Raw genomic sequence first — 22,941 nt, 5'->3', positions numbered from 1 at the left:
AAGGATCACAAGTTCTTCAGGTGAATACAATTTCACGTGCTAGCTAAATCTTCTAACAAATTTGATTGCCTAATTAAGGAGATGCTTTTCATAAGAAAACTTAAACCATCCCTAAACCTGCAAACAGACTCGATTCGCGCAAAGGTATTCACCTGAAGAACTTGTGATCCTTTGTTAATATGCTAATTTGTAGAGACTGTAAAGTATAGAAATCAAATCTTCGCATTAATTCATCCACTTTGCCTTGAGAATGGTGTCACGATGACGCCGAAACGTCGGCTACTAACTTTAATTTTCGCTTGCTTGTGTTTCAAATAATAATAATAATAATAATAACAGTCCCGGTGGTTTTGGGAGCCCGTGGCACCATCCGTGAAAGGACATGGAAAACTATACCACCAAAATCCCTGGCAACATCAACATTTTATGAACTCCAGAAAATAACAATTCTTTCTACAGCCCACCTTCTTAGGCGGGTTCTCTCCATCAAGTAGAAACCCTCTTTGCCTCCCTTAGTCCATGGGTTGGACTCGAATGTTATCACTTAATCACTTATCATTATTATTATTATTATTATTATTATTATTATTATTATTATTATTATTATTATTTATTTAATAATAAGTAATTGAACAACAAGACGGACGATTTGCGCCAATCAGAAAAGAAAAAATATTTTAAATAGCAATTATTAGGATGATAGAGTTTTTTTTTGCATTTTAATAGTTTTTATTTCAATGTGATAGGATTACAGTTGTTTTTAAACTAAATTGTACACACACACATTTGTACACAAGGACCTCAAAACACACATTGCAAACTATCATAACGTATCTCTTGCGAAAAGATGAAGTAAATTAAAATTATTACAGTGATTTATATTGAAGGAAAGATAAAGCTAACTTGATTCGTTCTCCTCATTGTATTTGCCCCATTTTACAAGATGGATGGGGAGTTTATTTTTTGATCTGGCGATTGTTGTCTCAAGCTGGAAAACCAACTTAATCTTCGCAGTGAACACTCTGAAAGATGGTATGACTTTTTTGCATCGTGATGAGTATATATGCCGTTTTGCAAGTAACAGTATGTGATTGATAAACAGATCATCTTTACACACTAAAATATCTAACATTATGTCTTTAACAGAAAGCAATTCTATTCTAACATCATGATCGCCTAACCATTTTATAGCTTCTGCCCAAAACTTCTCAGTATAGTAACAAGATACAAAAAAATGTTCGAGGGATTCGTCCATTACACCACAGAAAGAACACAGCAGAGATGCTACAATGCTGATTTTACTAAGGGACACGTTCGTGGCGAGACACCTGTTTAGAAGTTTGTACTGAAATTCGCGCAACTTAGGATGATAGAGTTGATAACGATGATAAATACTGTTTTATATATAGAGTCAAACAGCCTCATCAATGAGCTATTTCCCTTTCTCGTGGGTCACATTGGCAAGTATCAACTCAGCTCAAGTGCCAGGAACTTGTTCTATTTCTCCTCGGCATCAACTAAAGATCGGGATGCTTCCGTTGGAAAGTTTACAAGGGAAAAGCCACTTGCCCTTCACACGAGGCTTATTTCATTGTATGGTTGTGAAGGCTGTTGGATTCTTGATCTCTGCAGTGGCGCAGGTACTGATACTCAACCAAACTAAGAGATAGATACGCTGTGCTTAACATACTTAATACAGTAAACATAATCTCTTGATCTTTTCTCCGTGTTTTCATTCTCAGTTCCCTTGTTCATATTTTTTTACGCCCAGCACCCTTGCACTATTGTGTGAACTGGACCTCGCACGCCTTGAATAAGATGATATCAGGGAAACTAAAATTCTATACTTGGACGATTTAATAACCAACATGTAAAATTTGTATAAATAAATTTATACTTTTGACTTCTTGCTCGCGGACACACAGCTGTGTAAGTTTAAGAATGAGAAGATTCTTAATGAGTGCATTGGGGGTCATTTGGGTCTTTGAAATCCAAGATGACAGACATGTTATATTTTCTTGCTGTTTTATGATATCATTTACAAAGAGTGTTATAAAAAGATCAATGCAAAAATTTCTCTTTTTTAAAGATTTCAATTTTAATTCAGAAATGAATTAATAGTATCAACCCCTTTTATGGAGACTTACGTGTAACAGGCAAAAATAAAAATGAAGAATACCTTTGACCCTTCATTGTTAAGTAGTTTATTTTCTTAACAGAATTTCGCCTTATACTCCTTCCTCTTGTATTAAAGTACCTGAATTAAAAATATGTTTTTGTTGTTACTGATAGGATCAGCGGCAGCGGCCTGTGTAGCACTAACGAATTTCAACTGCATTGTGGCGGAAACGAATAACGAATGGAGGAGGATGATCAGAAGAAGACTAGTCAATTTGCAGAAGCAAGATGAAACAAAAATAGACGGATAGCTTTTAAATGCAAGCACTAGTCAACTGAATGAGGATACGGCTTGTAATGGACTTTGTGTGACGCAACACTCCGTATAGGCGGAGATAAAACTGTTAGCAAATATCCCAGGATTCCTATTATATTTGCCGCCTTCTAGGAGTTTTCTTTCTTGTTTGTTTCCCGTCTTCTCATTAAAATGAACAGTGTACGTTGGCTGAGAAGCTAAGGGAAGTTTTTACACATTTTATCGTAAAGAAATCGATTACACTATTTTAAATCAAATACCCTTGCTTTTACTTTCAATGGAAAATAATGGTCATGATGCAATAAAAGGGTCCATAGTAAACTGTAAATGTTATCTTTTGACATTTATTGTGACTTGCCATTGCGTTGTTGCTATTGGAGAGCTGAGCGTATCATATTTTTCAACCACGACAGAAAAATGTCGGTGGCAATTTCCAACCAACATGTCCACTGTTTGCCGGTTACTAAAAACAGTGAAAATCTTTTACTCTGGTTAAAACATGTCTGTGGAAATTTCCATCGACACATCCACTGTTTGTTATTAAAAACGGTGAAAAACATATTGGTGGAAATTTCCATCGACATGTCCATTGCTTGTTACTAAAAACGGGATTTGTTACTAAAAACGGTGAAAATGTTTTACTCTGGTTATAACATGTCGGTGGAAATTTCCATCGACGGGCGGACTTTTTTTTTTAGGAAGATGCGTACAAAAATTTCTAAACTACTTTTTAGATACAGATAAATGTCGATGAAAATTTTCACCGACTGTTCAAAAAAATATGTTGTATTTCGACAGAAAATGCGTTAGCAACACAAAACTATAACTTGTCAAAAACTAGCTTTCTTTTGTCAGCCTGTCAAACATATGGCAAAAGTTAAGAGTTTTTCACTTATATTTCTGGAGGTCTTCATATTCAATACAGGCCAAGTTCAAATTAATGACAATTTGCAACATGTACTTTTAACTATGGAAAATGTATCTCTATTTGCCTCAAATTTTACAGGTAGGAATCAGTTTTGGTAAAATACTCAATTTTTTGCAAATTTTTGTCGTTTTAGAATATCGCATTTTGTTTTAGAACGTGTTACACCAAGAATGTTTGTAGACATAGGATTTTGAGGGGTTTTTATAATATTATTTATAGGTAAACGATTTTCACGTTTTGGCACAAGAATAAGAAGACATCATACATGATTCGAGACAATGTAGTTAACATGAAATCCAAATCATAATGTGCATTGTCAAGAGATTTACAATGTTACTTCAAGCTCAATCCTAGCCTGCACAACACAGGCCACCTGCAGCACAGGCTAGCTCTATCCATGAAAAGGATCAATGGATTCAACAACCTTTAACAGAATGAAGCACAATTATTTTTTGGCAGAAACATCCAGCCCTTAATAATTAATTAATTAAAATTGTTTGATATATTTACTTTACAAACTCATCTGATTTCCAGCTACCCAGTTTGTCTGTCAGACTCTTCAATTTTCCAACACCTTTGGCCTCTTCCTCCCTGGTCCACTGGACTGCTTCAAGAGCTTCTCCAAAACTGCCCCGGTCTATTAGGCCCCCTGCAGTTGGAATCCTTTCATTGACTGAAACAGCTGCATTATCACCAAGATCAGGCCAAATCTTGTCTATGAACTCCTTCTGTAATAGATTAAAGCACAGGTGCATTCTGTCTATGACCATGTCATTCAAAGGATCAAATCCATACAATTTGTGGAGAGTAAAGAGGATGCTGACCCTGCTCACTCCACTTTCCCTCTGGAGTTTCTGCCTATCTGCTTGGGTCTGTGCAATTTCAGTAGCTTTTCCATGTTGCAGTTGATAAGCTGCCGTCTTTAAGGCTGCTGAATGCCGACAACGCTGGCGAAAGTTGCCATAGTAGTAGCGTCTTTTTTCAGGTATGGAAACACCAACATCAAGGAATTTTCTGCAGCCCACTTTGCCACCTGAGATAAAGGAATACAAAAAAATTGAGGACTGTTTATTCAGGTAAATATAAGCAAGTGTAACATAAAATAAGCTACTATACTTTTATTATGCTATTACATGTACCTTTGAAAAAGACTAATGCAGGGCTGTCATTGAGCTTTGAGAAAGCTGGCTCCAAAGGAAAAGAGTCACTTCTTAACTACATGTAACTTAAGGCAGACCATGCATCTGTTATCTTTGAGTCATGTTCCAATCTTGAGTACAGGGGTGATCTCTATTGCTTTTGACAGCCATAATAGCCAGTTGAAAGCTCATTTTTAATGTAATGCTTTGAATTCACACTATGTACATTGTACTTACCTCTCGAACTACATGGTAAATTTCTAGGAAATATCCCAGCCCCCTCTACAATAATTTCATTAGAAAATATTTTGAAATTCATAAGGAAGAAGCAGTTCTCAAAACAAGGTTTTAAAGGAGAGTTCAAAGATTTATCACAATTTATCACAATTGAATCTCAGCTCATGGTTTGGACATACTGGAGCATGATGACAAAGTAAGACTTGTAGTTGTTAAGACTTGTTCGGGTATCTAGCCCTTCTTCAATGTTGAAGAAAAGTGGTTTTCTTCAACACTGAAGAAGGGCTATATACCTGTAAGGTCTGTTTTTTTAACCATTACTGACCCTTTTTGATATTCATTTTTATATCAATGTGCAGTTCCAGAAAATATCCAAACTCAGCCCCTTCCCCCAGAAAGTTCCAGTTTAGCTTCATACTTTGCTTCTAGAAAAAATTAATTTTGGCTTTCAAGACCCCCCTCCCCCAAAGAATTTCTATTGACCTTTCATGGGGTGGGTATGGATTTTTTTCTGGAACTGCACAATCCAATCAGATATACATTATTTTTCAAATGTCAATTACAGGTAGAGATGTACAATCAGTTATTTATTATGGAAATTATTATGATTTTCTTTAATTGTGGTACAGTCGAACCTCTTCTTACGAACACCTCTCCAATGCGGACACCTCTCTATTATGGACAGTTCACTTGGTCCCAGGAAAATGCCCATGTACATTCTTTGTAAAAATAACCTCTATAATACAGACAACAGACACGAAATCTCGGCCCCAGGGAGAAAATTCATACAAACTTAACCTCTTTATTACGAACACTCCAGTAATGACAGTTCTTATTCAACACAATTTCCTGTTTGTCATTACATATCAAAGTGTAATCAATTGTCTCATTGATCATATGATAACAGTATCACTTGTTTTCAATCAGTAAAAATTATACGTTATTGTCATATGTCATCAGGATTTCTTATTCTTTGAAGACTCTCCTGTTGTTGCTTTCCTTTCTCCCTCTTTTCTTCTCGACATTCTCACTTGAAAGAGTATCTTTACGGACAGCTGGGTTTTCTGTTACATCCAAGCATTTCTCTAAACGCTTAATGAGTTTGTGTGGTCCAGTGAAAATATATTCACATGGGATCTCCATGCCTAATCCTCCGCCCCCGATTAACTTCCTTCCCACATACGTTGTCAACTCCATTGGTCCCTGGCTAATTGGAAGAAAATGTCTTATAAGTCCCAAACCCTCTTTAAACAATTTAAATGCACCTCAAAGACCTGTTTGGGCCAGTTTTGACTTAAGAACACTAAATACCATCAACGGAGCCTTTAAAATGACGTAATATTCATGACCTCTATAAAACGGACACCTCTCTAATACGGACACTTTGCTCTGTCCCTTCTGTCCTTATTAGAGAGGTTCGACTGTACCTCAATTTGAGGACAAGACAACCAGTGTTCCAGAAAAGAGGGACTCACTCCAGACGTGATAAAGGTGACTACCTGAATGGTTCAGTGTCATATACTCGATAAATTACTTAAAATTTCAAAAGATTTTATGAATTAGCTGAATAAATCCTTTATTTAAAAGTCCTCACTGTATCCCAGGACTTTAGCTGGAACCCTGGAGAAACTAAATAAATGTGGTGGAAATGGTATTCCCATTATGGTGATATTCATGAGGAAAGATTTCATTGATAGTGTAGGTGAATGCTGTCACATTTGACTTACCTCGAGCATACAGAGTCAATTCACCATGACCTTTAATGTCAGCTGTTCCTACAAGTAGAATCAATCTGACCTTGTGTTGTCCAGCAGCAATGACATTGTCACCAATCCTGATGGGATTGGAAATAACATCTTTCCCATTAATAAAGAGGTCCACAACATCATTCATGAGGGGCTTCAAAAATGCAACCAGCTTATGGGGTAAACCCTCACCAATGCTACATGAGGGTATAAAACTGTAGACATTTAAATATTTTCCCCTTGACCGTTCATCTTTATAAGTGCATGCACTGCATAGCTGAATGGTGGCCATCCCTCTGCTTTTCTTTACGAATGCACTGAAGCCATCCTCATGAAAAATCATAGCCTGATTCAGTGGATTCCCTTTCATGAACTGGTGAGTGTGTAGGAAACTAATCATACATTCCCTGCAATGAAGTTGCACTGGATCCCTAAGAGAGCTGCCAGGAGGAGCAGCTTCCTGAATTTCAGTTGTTGTTAGGATATTTCCACAGTTTTGACAAGAGGCAGGTAAAAGGGTTTCAGTGTCAGTTACCCAAAAAAATGAAAGATCGCAAAATCCTTGTCCATGCCATATTTCCTTGTAATTGACATAATCTGGTTTTCCAACAAACCATTCACTGCGTTCTTTCCAATGTGCCAAGTGTGCTTATGTTGTGGCTGAGTCTAAGAATATATCCTCAAGATGAATGCCCAACACAAAGTAGTCTGTGCATTTGGACCATTCCTTGTCACATTCAGGGCATGGTTCTCCGTGCCTTGGATCCTGATATCCTAACTTCTTCAAGAAACTCATGATACATTGCCAATTCTTGTGAGGGATGCGCTCATCACCTGAAGTCTCATAGAAATTTCAAATCTGGGCCATTGTTTCCTCTTGAGACCAACCATGGTCAACTTTGGATAACAATGTTCGAAGCACAAATTCTCGGATTTTGTCTTCCCCAACATTCACTGGTTTATGGACTTCCGGATCAACTGGGTCATTATCAACTGATATCTGTGGCAAATCATTCTGTGAAGAATCTGAATTTCTTCTTGAACAAATGCTCTCATTACAATCACTTTCCCCATTATTGGACATGTCTGATTGTGACCGAGAAGGGTTTCCAAGTTGCAGCATACAGTATGAAGATGTTGCTGGAGCAGCACTGAAGCTGTCTTCAGCATATTATGACGTCCTATCATCTTCAGTACAACTAGCAGTGTTTTCTGTGAAGTTCTTTCCTTGCTGTTGCCAATAGTTTTTGTGTGTGGTTTCTAATAGCCTTTCTATTACGGAGCTCTCCCTTGCAAATAGGACAAAAACAAGGTTTCTTGTCACCTGTTAAAACAGAGCGTGTGAGGTGAGGATGACAAATATTAAAAGTTTGAGTAAAAATTCCTTTGCATTATACACATGTAACTGAGTGATGTTGAGCACATCATGACATGGAAAAAAGTGAGGTGACTACAAAGACACAACACAGAGATATAATCACATACGATGACATTCTAGGTTGGGGTCGTTCTTAGTAATTAAATTAGCTGGCAAAAGATATGTGAACTTAGTACCTTATAATCATCAATGCACGTGGAATCAATAATTAAAATTGACACTGATAGATTGGCGGTATAAAGCTAGGTCCATACAATCTTAATTCATACCATGCCTATATACAAAATTTGCCAAGAAACGAAAAATACGATGAATAAATAATTCCAGCTTACCAAATTCTTTATCCTTGTCTTCCATTTAGCTTTCTTGAGTCGCCAAATTGTTGACTCACTGCTCGATGTCACTCAACAGCTTTCTTCGAACGTTATCCATTGTTGCATGGGCTCGAGTAGCTTGGCAGCCTCGCCGCTGGCAGCAAGAAACTTTTGCGCTCTTCTTTGAACGTGTTCGCGTTTGAGCATTGATCTTGGGACATATCTCCACTTTTTCTCTTTACGAAGCTTGTTTTCTTAGAAGCAATGGCTGATAACAAGAACATTTCCGCTGAAAAGGAGGTAAGCTCACGAAAGTTTTCTTACATCACGGATTTTGAAGAGAAAACCACACGCGTGCGCTAATGAAGTTAGCTAGTTATGAACTAATGCCTTCGGTATAGCACATTTTAGCTAGGTTTCTCTTGAGTTTTTCACCCGAGTTAAAACTCTGTATTAATGCTCATCAGACCTTGCTTTGTTTTACTGTCTAAATTTGTGATCATACACTCCCACTCTGCTATTTAATAAGCTTTATGTAAGAACTACAAATCTTGTTTCAACATTGTTATGACCCAGAGCTTACAATTACCAAAACAATTTATTTGAATGTCCGGGAAAAATTCAGCCCTCTCACATTTGCGAAGTAAGGAAGCACAACAAATAAGTCCTCCTTGCCTGGGCGCTCCACGACACGTTGCATTTCAAGATGGCCACGTGCACCAAATACCGAAAATGTCCATTCCAACAGCAGGGGGCGGTAAAGGACATTTATCATGAGGTGGTAGGCATTGGTGTCGCTGAACCAACCCTCCTTTCAGTATGAATAAATTATTAGGACACAACAATTACAGTGACATTGCAATTAACTGAATGTTTTCACAATAAAAATTTATACTTGCAAAGTAGGTTATTGACAGAAGTTTTTTTTCTTAAATAACTTCTATATAATTTGCATGTTGCAGGTTGAAATTGCTACAGCTACAGCTAGTGATTTCTTGAAATCTAATGGCTTTGAAAACCTGGTACCCATCCTTGTTGAAAAAGACAAGGTACAGGTGTACTTAGAATGATATTTTAGTCACTGTTGTGTAGTAATAATATTGTTGAATAGTAATAGTGTTAAAGACATGAGGGGACACAGGTGAAGTCTACTGTAAGTACGACTTAATGTAGAGATTTAATCTTTGTGGTTCCTTGAGGCGCCTGTAATCTCATTCAGTATGACAGAATGAACAGCTCATGTTATTCTCACTTCTTTCTTTGCGATCTGGACAGTGTTTTTGACTATCTTAACTCGATAAACAATTACTGCATTACTCCTCATATACGAAGATGGCAGAAATAAATTCGAACTAAATAAGTCTGTGGCATGCCGGTGCTTATGTATGTAACGTCTAATGAGAGGTACCGTGCAATTGCAGCGCAAAATTGATCATGCCAATCCAAAAATATATACCTATCAGTATATAAAAGGTACGCGTTGGCAAAAATACCAAGATCGTATGACGCTTTGTTTGGCCACATTCTTTGTTTTGTAATAAATCAACAAGAGCGAAAGACCGATTTTTGGCGAATTTCGCTGCAATTGCATGGTGAAAAAAATATTAGCCTGAATTTTGTCAGATATGTGACTCCTTTGTGTCTTGTGCACAAAGCCCGCAAACTAATCGCCATCCTTAAGATCTACTAGTTGTACATTCACCTCATATGGTCTACTATAATAATTTATAAAAAAAACGCTAACGAACACTCAGCCTTTAATTTTTTATCCATCAGAACGGCAGGTGACACACCTTATACGGTCTGGTGTAACATAAAAAACGCTGACACAGCAACTCAGCCTTTAATTTTTTATCCCTCAGAACGGCGGGTGACACACCTTATACGGTCTGGTGTAACATAAAAAACGCTAACACAGCAACTCAGCCTTTAATTTTTTATCTATCAAAAAGGCGGGTGACACACCTTATACGGTCTGGTGTAACATAAAAAACGCTAAAACAGTAACTCAGCCTTTAATTTCTGTCGATCAGAACGGTGGGTGGCACGCCTTATACCACTGCCACAAACAATACATAGGAGAAACAAAACGACGACTTAAAGACCGTTTTAACGAACACCGTAGACCAGTCGACAAACAAACAAACAGTTCCAAACCCACCACAGTTTCAGAACATTGTCTTTCTAACGACCATAACGCTTCTGACATGCTACTAATTCCTCTCGAACTCATCAAATCTAATCGTGACAGTGTACGCAAAGCTAGAGAGGCATACCTCATCGCCAGAGGTCAAACTATTGAACCCTTAGGTCTTAATAGGAGAGATGAGACATGAACATTTTTCCCGTCTTTCATCTTCCTAAGTTATGTAATTAACTCATTGTTACGTATTTTGTTTTCGTCTACCACGTTGTAACGTTAGCTTATACCTATTTACCACTTGTACTTTCAAATTTCAAATTGTAACGTTTTTGTTTATGTAACTTTAGCCTTTTTTCAGGTATCTATTGTAACTGTTTAAATTGTAACGTATCTTGCCACAGGGTCAGTCTCAAACATACCCTGAAGAAGAAAGGCCGTGCCTTTTGAAATATTGGAAAATATACTTCCCTGACCGTGAAATCAGCCTTGCTCTTTTTTTTAGATTATATGCCTTATACGGTTTGGTGTAACATAAAAAAACGCTAACGCAGTAACTCGGCCGTTAATTTTTCCGATCCACACCTACACTAATGCGGACCGCTCGCCAAATTCCACGTGCAAGAACATTTATGTGATATTTTGTGCCAGATAAACATTTTACTCACATGTCGCTGGAAACTTACGTGAAACCTTGGGAACCCTTAGATTACGGGGACAAAAAAGCCTCAGAAGATTCTTGTAGATAACGTTTTGTATGGGTCTTTACATTTGGCCCTCACTATGTCCTCTCATGAGCTCCACTTAGTTTTTTTGCTTGAACATATATCAATGCAATTTTTAAAAAAAAAAAAGAAGTAGGAGGAGAAGATGATGATAATAATAATAATAATAATAATAATAATAATAATAATAATAATAATAATAATAATAATTTTATTAAGGTCCACTCAGATGTTCCAAACAGACAATAAGGCTACAAAAATAAATTTGAGGAGTACTGGTGAACTCAAGACATAATAAAAGACTTTCTTTTCATTCTCCCTTGCTCAAAAATACTTGAATGTGTTTAAAGAGCAAAAATTGTTTCCTTTTGTTTTGACTTTTAATTTCTTTCAGTTTCAAGATGTGAATGATTTAAAGCTCCTGATTGACAACAGCGAGCTAATGCAAAATTTGGATTTACCATTCTGCTCAGCAATTAAACTCACTGTCAAACTACTGACTTTAGACAAAGGTACATGTTCTAATATTTAAACTGGATGTAATTCATTCTTTTGGGGTTACAAAATGGCAGTGACTGAATGGAATAAATGATTTGGAGTGAGTACTGCACATAAGCATGTGCTAGGGTTATGTGTAGTGAGGCTTTCATTCCACAAATGCATGTTTACCAGCAAAACTTCAATTTCATCTGCTTGCTGTCTTATTTATGAATAGGTTTATTACCCACATATTGACTTACTCTCAGCTAGCTTGATGACTAGTTCAGTTCGTAGAGAACTGCACTGGTATTATTGAGGTCACACGTTCAGGTCATATTCAAGCCTGAATTTTTTTCAAACTCTTGTTTTTTCATACACTTATGTATGTATAAATGTAAACCAATCTGTAATGGCCCTTTTTTACAACAAACAAATAAATTGGTCAATGCACATACTTAAGGAGACATGAAAGCTGTTTTTTTTTAATAATTACCATTAGCCCTTTGCCATTTGCTTAAAGTACTAATCCATACATTATTGTACTATTCTGCTGACTTTGCTGACATTATCCTTGTTCTTGGTAGGGAAAAATGACAAGAAAACAAAACAAGGCATAAGAGTTGAAATAGCCAAGAAGGAGCTACTGGGAAGGTCAAAAGACGACATCTGAGCCCAGGCAGCAAACTATGCCTGGAATAAATTCAGCAATATTATAAACAACAGGGTGAGATCTTTTCACTCTGAAGGCAAGGTAAATGACAAGATACAGAACAAAATGTTCTTCCAAAAAATTGTGATGCCATCATGGGTTCCTTAATTATCTAATAACATGTACGTGGTTAAAGGGAACCTCTACTCTGAAAACAAATGGACAGTAAATTGTTGGAAATAATGTCTTATTATTCTACATTTTAGTTTAAGAAGTATAAATAACATTCAAGTGTTTACAATTAGATATGATTGTCTCCTATTTTCGCTTTTAAACTTCCCAGGGTGCAGCCATCTTGGATTTCATGACGTAGTAGGCAACAATCATATTTAATCTTAAGCACACTGAATGTTATTTCTACTTCTTAAACTAACATCTAGAATTTAGATTCTATTTCCAGCAATTAACTGTCCGCTGTAAGTGTTTATGATGTACCTTGCAGTCCCATTTTTTAGAAATTTTTGTAACTTTGAAGATCTTGTACCTTTATAAGGGTGCATTTTCTTTTTTGTCATGGTATATTATTGTTATGATCAAGTAGTAACATTACCAGGAGGAATTAAGACATTGGCTTCTAGGAGGTTTGAAAAGATTACGGCCATTCCTTATCGATTCGCTGAATAGGATGGCTTGAATGATACCATTACCTTTGATGACCAGTACTTGACTTTTATAAACCTTCCAGTATTGGAAGAAAAGTATATGAGTGATTTTACTGTGACAGGCAGCACTCTTTGGTGACATTGAGATTCCTGACTACAAAGGGGCCTTCCAAACAAAAAAAAAAAGAACGAAGGAAAAATGCTTGTATTGAGTTTCTTAAATGTGTGCCTAACTAAAACCAGCCAAATTGTTAATAAAAAGTAAGCCATTTAGAAACTCATTTATGGATGGAACTTTCTTATCATATAGGTCACACTGACAGGGATTTGTTGTATTTTCATTTAAGTGGCAAGGATCAGGGGCTCTCAAACTTTCATCCTCAACTTCAGAGGAGCAGTGTACGGCAAATTTGCAGCTCTGCACTGACATTATGGAAGATGTTAGTCTAAAGGACTTGTATGGGGTTTACCATGTACAAGAGGATGCTAAAGTCACACTTGACAAAGCCAAGGTCAAAAAGCACATAAGCAGTATCATGTGTTCTTTGCGTAATCCAAGTGCTTACAAGGCACAGGTAAGATATTAAAGTACAGAGGCATAACACAACATGCAGACAGCACCTTTTATACAGCAATGTTATTGGGTAATCATTTAAATGAAAGCATGAATGCCTGCAGGACAATCCCTAATAATAATTATTAATCATTATTGATTTACACTGACAAGAATAAAAATAATAATGATATAAGGATTGCATGTTCATGTACCAATGTATAGTGTTTATGATCATTCTTGAAGGGTAGTATTGCCCTGGTTATTGTGGTCTGAGATGGTTTTCCTGTATTTCTCTGTAAGGCACCCAAGGAAAAGAAGAGGCCACTGGAAACAGTGAAGGACAGTAATGAGGTACATTAACATGGATTCTATTTATTTGTCAGACTTAATTTCAAGGTGCATCAATGAAAGTAATGTCTTTGTTTGAGTATAATCCCACACTGACAAACTCTATCAGTGAAATCTCTCTAGAATATGAAAAAATCAAAATAAATATTGTTGTTGACCACTTTGCTGTGATATTGGTCAATATATCTTACTTGATTGGTGCCGGGCAGCAAATGACATCTTTCAATACCTAGATAACGGAAGTTCCAAAGTTTCATACAGTAAGGTTTTTTTTTTCAAATGAAAGATGTTCTCTTTACTACTGTGAAAGATATTTTAACCTGCTGTCCAACATTACTTTGACCTTTTTTAAATGCTTGTGTCAAATCTTTGTGTCAAAGTCAAAGGTAATAAATGCCTTAAAAGGACTGTATTGTTTATAGAATTGGATGGAATTGGGTTGGGTATATACAGTGTAGCTCTACTATAGCCTGGACTTTTAGGGGGTAAAATCAGCGTTTTGAGGAACGATTCAAAATGGAACACCAACCAAAAAAATGAACAATTTTCATTGAAAATACCAGCACAAAGATTTCGAGTCCAAAATTACCTTTATTTATAGCTCTGAGCTGATATTTTTTCCCCAGGCACTTGAGGCGAAGAGGCCAAAAAGAAACAAGTTCCAAGGTAAATAAAAAATGTGGTTAATCTATGGAATTGTCATGCATGACTACATCTCAAGATAAAATATACATGCGTACTTATTTGTATTTTGCAAACTGCTAAATCCCAGTGTTAGTCTAGCTAGGCATTTTTATTGAGCTGTTTATGTATTTACTTTATCTTTTTATTTATCACAAGAGGTCATCCCACAAAAAAAACTGTGAATCCAGTCTCAAATTTGTCTCCAACTTGTTTGTTGCAGATTCCAGAGGAGATTATCCAAGAAAGTGTTGGAAAAGTACCCTCAACAGATGTGGTAAGGGAAGAGTAATTGCTGATTTTTTTGGGCAGACTTTGTGTCTGCTTGCCAAACCAGTGTTACTACACCAGTGGTGTGAAAAGCATGCAAAACATGTCAAGATCATTGTTTTAACATCAGATATGTGAGCATTCATTTACAAGCAAGCCTTGATTTTTCTGTCCTGCCAATTTATTTGTTAATATTAGTAAGTCATGATGAAGATCCATGGCTATTATTTTAAGTGACCATGTAAAATAATTTGTTTGCTTTCAAGTGATGACATGTGTCCTTAATTTGGAGTGACTCGGATTGGTTTTGTGAAACAACTTTTCAAGTAGAACTTCACAATTCAGTGTCCATTCCATGGCACTCAAGGCATATGCTGTGGGAAATCTATTTAATGAAGTGCCAAGGGACAAGAGAAATTTGTAGCAAATGTTCGCGGATAAAAATGGCGGGCTTTTAGATTGAAGGTTATACAAAGAAAAAGCTGTCACATGCATCTTTATTCAGTGTTGTGTTGGTCGTCCGTCACCCCAGTTCCAAAGAAATCAACATAACGATTAAGTACTGCATCCAATCAGTCGATTTAATTCGGTCAAGACCCGCCAAGATCAATAAGCAGGGTCTGCGGCCAAATCAAGATCAACTCACCGTTTCGCTTCAAAGATATTGATGTATGAATAACATGCTCTTTACGGAAAAATTGTTTAGGTATTAACCTCAATCGTCCGTCGAACAGATATTATGAACTAAGACGAAGCACTAAAATCCAGTCCCAAATATTATTTTTCTCAAATTGAAGGACATGATTTTACTGAATTTAGAAAAGGTCAGGTGCAATATATCCTTTGAATTATGGGCCATTAAGACTATCGTTGAGATGCACTTAAAACCAGGCGGACATTATGAACCTAGTCGTAGACGGATGTTATATATCTTTTCTGGTTCATCCAGGTTGAAGTCCTAGCATCACTGTATGCTTGAGTGCTCTGGGGTATATAACACAGACAATATAATTTTTTTAGGCGATCATTATAAACGTAGGCAGATGTTATATATCTTTTCTGGTTCATCCAGGTTAAAGTCCTAGCATCACTGTATGCTTGAGTGCTCTGGGATATATAACACAAACAAAATTTTTTTAAGCGAACATTGTAAACTCAGGCGGATGTTATATATTCTTTTCTGGTTCATCCAGGTTGACGTCCTAACATCATTGTATGCTTGAGTGGTCTGGGATATATAACACAAACAATTTAATTTTTTAGAAGATCATTATCAACGTAAGTGGATGTTGTCTTTTTTGGTTCATCTTGGCCGACGTCAGATTAAACTGATGAAGAAATTGTCCCAGGGAAGATTAAACAACAAGTTATGACTCTCTTTAAACAAAGGTCGTTATTTTAAAGAAATTCGCTACATAGCTAGTTTGAGCCATAAAAAAACCCAGCAGGGGTCTTCAGTCTAAGACCCTAAACAATAAACCTCACTCCACAAGCGATGGCTGAGGGATTATTTGGTCTCTAAACGGGTTAACTGGTGGTCTTTATTTAGGTTTAGGCCCTTGTGCTCGGCTTTCCGGTGAGCCCACCCATAAAAACGGCCAGCTACGCAGGCTATATCCTGGTTACAGTGCTTTTTTTGCTAGTATATTTTAGCTTATATTCTTTTGGTAGCCTTTTCTTGTACTTGTGTGAGCCCAAGGTTAACGCACGCGTACCGATTTATTGGGCCGGATTTGTTTTGGCCGATTTAGCCTGAGTTGATTTACGCATAACGATCTATCACATTAAGAAAGTGAATAAGTGGACGAAAGTCGACGCGATTTATAAAACTTTATCGCTATGGAACTGCTTGTATAAACCTTGCTAAAAATTAAATCTGTCAAAGAGCAGCAAAATTTATAAATCAAACAGATCTTAAGCCCGCGCTATATCAGCAAAAAGAAAAAAAAAAAGCTCAGGCCGACAATGAGCCAACTAATCAGATCGATTAAATTTCATTGCTGAAACATTTTCTGTATTTCCAAGGATCTCCAAGTTGGTCCCAGTGTTCAAGACATATTTGCCTTCTTCTATTCCTGTGTGGTGAACGATTAAGGTCACGATTCCATTTTTCATAACGTTTTACATTTCTGCGAAAAGATTCCATTACTGAACTGTTGGGTGCCGCTTTCCAACAGACTGAAGCAAAACATGTCATGCTGGATCCGTTTGCAGACACGTCATATCTTGACGAGAGAAATTTAATTAAAAGCTCGCAAAAAAGTAATTTTGGCTCGTTATGAGGAACAACATTTTAGGCCACATTGGGCAGTGGAATGTTATAGTTTTTGCATGGAAATGTTTTTCTAATGCATTTTAAATTTATTTGGGTTTTTTGTTCTATGAATGTCCATATTTTTCAATTATCCAGACTCTTGGTTATGTAAACTATTCATCCCAGTTGTCCAGATAATCAAGATTTTGACTTTACTGGTATAAGCAGTTATGGTAATCTCTGTTTGCAATGAAAAGCTTCGATTCTCAAACTGGGGAAGCCATGGAACTATATGGTAAAGCCATTCAGGACATAGTAGAATAAACATAACTGGAAAATAAATTCTAATAGTTGGCTTTTTTACACATGAAACAGCAGAAGGAGCCACCACTGGATGATTCGGGGCTAGACTTGGATGTGGAGGGCAATGGATCCAGCCAGGTACATGGACAAGACTTAATTGTACTCCATGCACCATTCTTTGATTGCTACATGTAGCTAGTCCCAAGGGAAATAGCTTTATTCTCCTCAGAAACTCGATGCTTTATGTACATGTATGTTAACTGTTTTCTCACGAAACATCTTAATTTCAGGAATAGCAAAGTTATGTTTTTCAAGGGACCAGGGATGAAGTGTATATTTTGTAAAAGGTCAAGTGGTTATTAAAGTTCATCTCTCTTTAAGAGCTGATTGCTTTCTTAACATTGGCTGTATTACTGTACAGTTTCCCCAATCTGTGGTCATGAATATAATTGCTTCTGCACATTTTTCCTGGTTGCATTATGGTTGTTATTGAAATCCATTATATTCTTCCCTACTGACCCCTCACTATGTTTCTTAACAGCTTGAAAAAAAATCTCTGAGTTTTCTCAGTACAAAATCATGTAAAGCTGAACAAACTTGCATACATGGTATTCGCTGCTTGTGTACAATACAAATTATTATGATAACCATTGATTTCATTCCTATTTACTTGTGGGTTATTTTATCAGGGTTCTCATTGGTGTTGTTTTATTTTATTGTTTCTTTCAGGAACAATCTGATTATGAGAAAGAGAGGATGAAAAAAATAAAGGAAAATGACTTGCTGCTCTTAAAATCAGGACTTGTAAGTGTACTTTATAATCATTGACTACTTTGATAAACAGATGTGAGGAATTATCCAAATGCAGCTTCAAATCCATTTACAATTTGACTTTCTTACAGCATGTCCACACTCTGTAACTAGTGCTACCATTCCTTTTTTCTAACACCTTTCTCCCCTATGCAAATCGAGATGAGTGGAAATGAAGACAAGAGAGTTGAAAATTAAGGATGGTGCCTACTAATACTACTATTTTTTTTTCAAACTGAAGCTTTATTATCTCTGACAAGTGCATGGTTACCCATAATGTTCTATTAGTACCAAAAGCACTTGCTAAGATCTGCTTTCCTTGAATAGTTTTAAACCGTGCAAAAGTATCCCTGTATTAGTAGCCCCCACACATAGGAAACCTGAGTATCACAAGATGCGCAGAACATATGTGCAGTAACAATAGCAGGCACCATCCTTAACAGTGGACTGTTCATTGTGAAGTGGGGATTTGTAAAATGTATCAAAATTATGTATGGGAGACTGAGCAATTGCATTAATGGCAATATTGTTCTCTTTACTGATCTCCATCATGTACATCTTTTCTTATTTACATGTAATTTGTATGATATGAGCAGTCACAAACAAACAAGCTCAACCATATAGAAAGCACTTATATCTAAAGTGAAGAACACGAGCCAGTTGTCTCTTTACAGCATTTCACATTTGTCATCTGAACAGTCTCCCTTTTTGAATTTACAACATATTTACAGTGTCTGAGTAGTCTCCCTTTTTGAATTTAAGGCATATTTACAGGGTCTGAACAGTCTCCCTGTTCGAATTTACAGCATATTTACAGGGTCTGAGCAGTCTCCCTTTTTGAATTTACAGCATATTTACAGGGTCCCTTTTTGAATTTACAGCATTTTTACAGGGTCCCTTTTTGAATTTACAGGATATTTACAGTCTCCTTTTTGAATTTACAGGATATTAACAGTCTCCCTTTTTGAATTTACAGGATATTTACAGGGTCCCTTTTTGAATTTACAGCATATTTACAGCCTCCCATTTTTGAATTTACAGGATATTTACAGGGTCCCTTTTTGAATTTACAGCATATTTACAGGGTCCCTTTTTGAATTTACAGGACATTTACAGGGTCCCTTTTTAAATTTACAGGGTCCCTTTTTGAATTTACAGCATATTTACAGGGTCTGAGCAGTCTCCCTTTTTGAATTTACAGCATATTTACAGGGTCTGAAGAGTCTCCCTTATTGAATTTACGGCATATTTACAGGATATTTACAGGGTTTGAACAGTCTCCCTTTTTGAATTTACAGCATATTTACAGGGTCTGAGCCGTCCCCCTTTTTGAATTTACAGGATATTTACAGGGTCTGAAGAGTCTCCCTTATTGAATTTACGGCATATTTACAGGATATTTACAGGGTTTGAACAGTCTCCCTTTTTGAATTGACGGCATATTTACAGGGTCTGAGCAGTCTCCCTTTTTGAATTTACAGGATATTTACAGGGTTTAAGCAGTCTTCTCTTTTGAATTTACAGCACATTTATAGTCGCTGGTTTTTTATCACCAAAATTTACAGGGTATTTCATGGAATTTACATGTTTCAGTCATGAAATTTACGTGAGTTTTACAGTATCTTCCCAAACCCTGTAAATGGGTAAGAACTATGTAAATTGTAGTTTACAGCATTTTTTGAATAATTTACATGATTTTTACATGGATGTAAATTTTCAATTTTTCAAGTAGAAACGATTATTTACCAAATAAAAGACTGATCATCCATCTCCTTCTCTTTGCCAGTATAATCTGATTCTCCTTTTCCCTTTTCATCTCTTTTCTATTGTAATATTAATGATAATAAAAAATTGCATATAATCTACTTTAATTTTAATGTATAGCCTTATCTAAATCTGCGTTATTACGTAAGGTTAAGTTTTCCGTTTTCCAGCATGTTTGTAATTTACTGCCTCCACTAGCTTTGAGGCTCTTTGCGGGACAAGCCCTTTATATAATCTGAATCTGTAAATAAATTGTTGTTGTTGTTGTTGTTATACTCTACTCTAATTGAATGATATTTGAAAATCATCCCACGATCCTCGCAAGAATAACAATTCCTCTGATGGATGTCCAGTTCATTCAGCCGAGAAACAAATGCATCCCTCTCTTCATCAGACGTATGGGTCAACACATACACTTTCAGGAACTCTTCTTTTTCACTTTTAACAGCCATTCATTTATTTTTTAATCAATTTTCATCATCTGGTTATATACCACTAATTACAAGACCAACGCGGATAACTAAATCTACTGCAACATTAATAGATAACATTTTCACTAACAATTTAAGTCACACTGAACACCTAAGTGGTGTCATGGTTAATGATATATCGGATCATCTACCTATTTTCACCATTACGGAGCATAAGATGCACATTAATCCTGTGAGCTCTGAATCAGGTAGCTATGTAACTAGAATAACAGATAAGAAATCTCTAGATTCGTTCTCTAGTTGTCTTAAAACCTGTGATTGGCTAACCACGTCATCTAAGAATGACCCGGCAGAGTCTTTTAACGCATTTCTCGCTGAATTCTCTGACCATTATAATAAACATTTTCCAGTTAAAATGACTAAATGTATAGGTACACGAAGGTATAACAATTTATGGATAACGAAAGGTTTAAGAAAATCTTCAAAAACCAAGGAATTACTCTAAAATAAATTTTTAAAGAGTCCGACATTAAAAAATGAACATGATTATAAATTATATCGAAATAAATTGAATCATCTAATCAGAATTGCTAAAAAGAATTATTATTGTAAAAAATTTCAGTCAAGGACAAAATAATATAAAATCGACGTGGAATACTATTAATGAATTACTTGGTAATAGAAAATCATATAACTCTCTTCCCAGTTCTTTTCTGAACAATGAAAATGATGAAATCAGTGATCCTAATTTGATTGCAAATAAATTTAATGAATTCTTTGTAAATGTTGGGCCTAATCTAGCTATGAAATTTGATGACGGTTTGGATGAATTTTACAAATTTCTAAAGGGAAATTATTGTGACTCCATGTTTTTACATGACACTACATGTGCTGAAGTAAACAAAGAAATTGATAAAATGGCAAACAAATCAAGTTGTGGTATTGATGACATAAACAGCAAAGTAGTTAAACATGTCACCCCTTACATATCTCTACCCCCGTCTCACATTTTTAATCTTACTTTTTCAACTGGTAAAGTCCCAGATGAATTGAAAGTAGCTTTGGTAACACCGGTGTATAAATCATCTGATAAAAATGTATTTTCAAATTACAGACCAATCTCTGTTCTCCCCTGTTTTTCGAAAATACTAGAAAAACTGATGTACAAAAGATTAATGAACTATGTAGATAGAAATAAAATTTTATTTGACCATCAATATGGATTTCGAAGTAAAAGCACTACTAATTATGCAATAATTGAACTTGTTGATAAAATAACACAAGGGATAGAAAATAACCAGTTCACTGTTGGTATATTTCTTGATTTATGAAAGGCGTTTGACACAGTAAATCACAATATTCTTCTAAAGAAGCTCTCTTTCTATGGTATACGCGGAAATTGTCTTCCATGGATAAAAGATTACCTAACCAACAGAAAACAAATTGTTAAATATAATCAAATCAGATCAACAGAAATGGCAATTACGTGTGGGGTCCCACAAGGATCTATTCTTGGACCATTACTTTTCCTAATTTATATTAATGACCTAAACAATTCTACCAAAAATTTATCTACTATATTATTTGCAGATGATACTAATCTGTTTTGCTCAGGTAAAGACATAAATGAACTCGAGTGTAATATAAATGCGGAATTAGTTGATGTTCAAGAATGGTTAACACTAAATCAACTTACACTCAACATAAAAAAAATGCAATTACATAATATTTAGAACAGCAAAAAAACAGTTAAAAAAATCACTGACTCTTAAGCTTGATAATAAGGAGATCCAGAGAGTAGATAAAACTAAATTCTTAGGAGTTATAATTGACCAGCACTTAACGTGGAAGAATCATATTGATTATATCACTAAGAAGATAATAAAAGCCACCGGTATGCTATGTAGGATTCGCTTTTATGTCAGTCAAGTACTCTTGAAAATATTATACAATAGTTTGATTTACCCTTGCCTGCATTACGGAAACACCGTTTGGGCAAATAATTACCCCACAAGGCTAATGAAATTGTTCAAATTACAAAAAAAAGCACTACGTATCATAACATTCTCTCTATATACCGCACCATCTCTTCCTCTTTTTATAAAGATGGGTCTCTTAAATATTTACCAAATCAATGACCTACTAATCGGATCTTTCAGTTTTAGTCTTATCAGTAAATCGTTACCCACCTATTTCGGTGACCTCTGCATTGAAAACACGCAAGTCCATGGTTATAATACCAGGAATTCAAAACATCTACATAAGTGTTTTAACCGAACTAACTATGGAAAATACTCTTTAAGAAGTAAGATAGTTGATACATGGAACAAAACTCCTCTAGCAATAAAACGATCTCTTTCTATACATGTTTTCAAAAAGAAAATGAAGCAATTCCTTCTCTTTCAATGATTATGATATAGGCGTTAACTTACATAATTTTACTTGCACCTTTTATTATTACTGTTATTTGTACACCAAACCTGATATCGTGATTAATTTAGCTTAAAAATGTAATTTTAATCAAAGGGGGACTACTTTGTAAAAGCCCGTAAGGGTTTCTTTAGTCTTCCTCCCGACTTCAATGTAAATTGCACTATGTACTTATTATGTTACTTATAATTGTGGGAAATAAACATTCATTCATTCGTTCATTGTTTCTTTTCCTGTACACGGGAAGTTTGGAGAGCACGAGA

The 22,941-nt window shown here is 35.9% G+C and overlaps 3 protein-coding genes across 4 annotated transcripts; 2 read left to right on the top strand and 1 right to left on the bottom strand.

Annotated features, from left to right (window-relative positions):
- Nucleotides 1-3,868: 3,868 nt before the first annotated feature.
- On the bottom strand, nt 3,869-7,164 carry LOC146479505 (uncharacterized). Its single transcript, XM_085110285.1, has 2 exons — nt 6,466-7,164; nt 3,869-4,395 (listed from the first exon to the last, which is right to left on the bottom strand). Exons 1-2 carry the CDS (start codon nt 6,881-6,883, stop codon nt 3,869-3,871), a joined length of 945 nt encoding a protein of 314 aa, XP_084966411.1. The 5' UTR covers nt 6,884-7,164.
- Nucleotides 7,165-8,200: 1,036 nt separating this feature from the next.
- On the top strand, nt 8,201-14,389 carry LOC146479504 (uncharacterized). Of its 2 annotated transcripts, XR_014864818.1 has the most exons (5): nt 8,201-9,224; nt 11,435-11,552; nt 12,105-12,271; nt 13,179-13,738; nt 14,362-14,389. XR_014864818.1 is itself a non-coding variant. In XM_085110218.1 (4 exons), the coding sequence occupies exons 1-4, from the start codon at nt 8,440-8,442 to the stop codon at nt 12,188-12,190; spliced, it is 327 nt and encodes a 108-aa protein (XP_084966344.1). In that variant the 5' UTR covers nt 8,201-8,439; the 3' UTR covers nt 12,191-12,374. The 2 variants fall into 2 exon arrangements, 1 of the variants encoding a protein (XP_084966344.1); XM_085110218.1 differs by lacking the exons at nt 13,179-13,738; nt 14,362-14,389 and having other exon boundaries at nt 8,201-8,475; nt 9,138-9,224; nt 12,105-12,374.
- Nucleotides 13,263-18,168, top strand: LOC146479503 (uncharacterized). The gene is made up of 5 exons (XM_085110284.1): nt 13,263-13,406; nt 13,688-13,738; nt 14,640-14,693; nt 17,316-17,381; nt 17,973-18,168. The coding sequence occupies exons 1-5, from the start codon at nt 13,263-13,265 to the stop codon at nt 18,069-18,071; spliced, it is 414 nt and encodes a 137-aa protein (XP_084966410.1). The 3' UTR covers nt 18,072-18,168.
- The last annotated feature ends 4,773 nt before the right edge of the window (nt 18,169-22,941 follow it).

The sequence above is a fragment of the Pavona decussata genome, unplaced genomic scaffold, assembly GCF_977016875.1.
Source record: "Pavona decussata unplaced genomic scaffold, jaPavDecu1.1 SCAFFOLD_58, whole genome shotgun sequence".
Classification (NCBI taxonomy): domain Eukaryota; kingdom Metazoa; phylum Cnidaria; class Anthozoa; order Scleractinia; family Agariciidae; genus Pavona; species Pavona decussata.
This window is presented reverse-complemented; position numbering and strand designations above follow the sequence as displayed.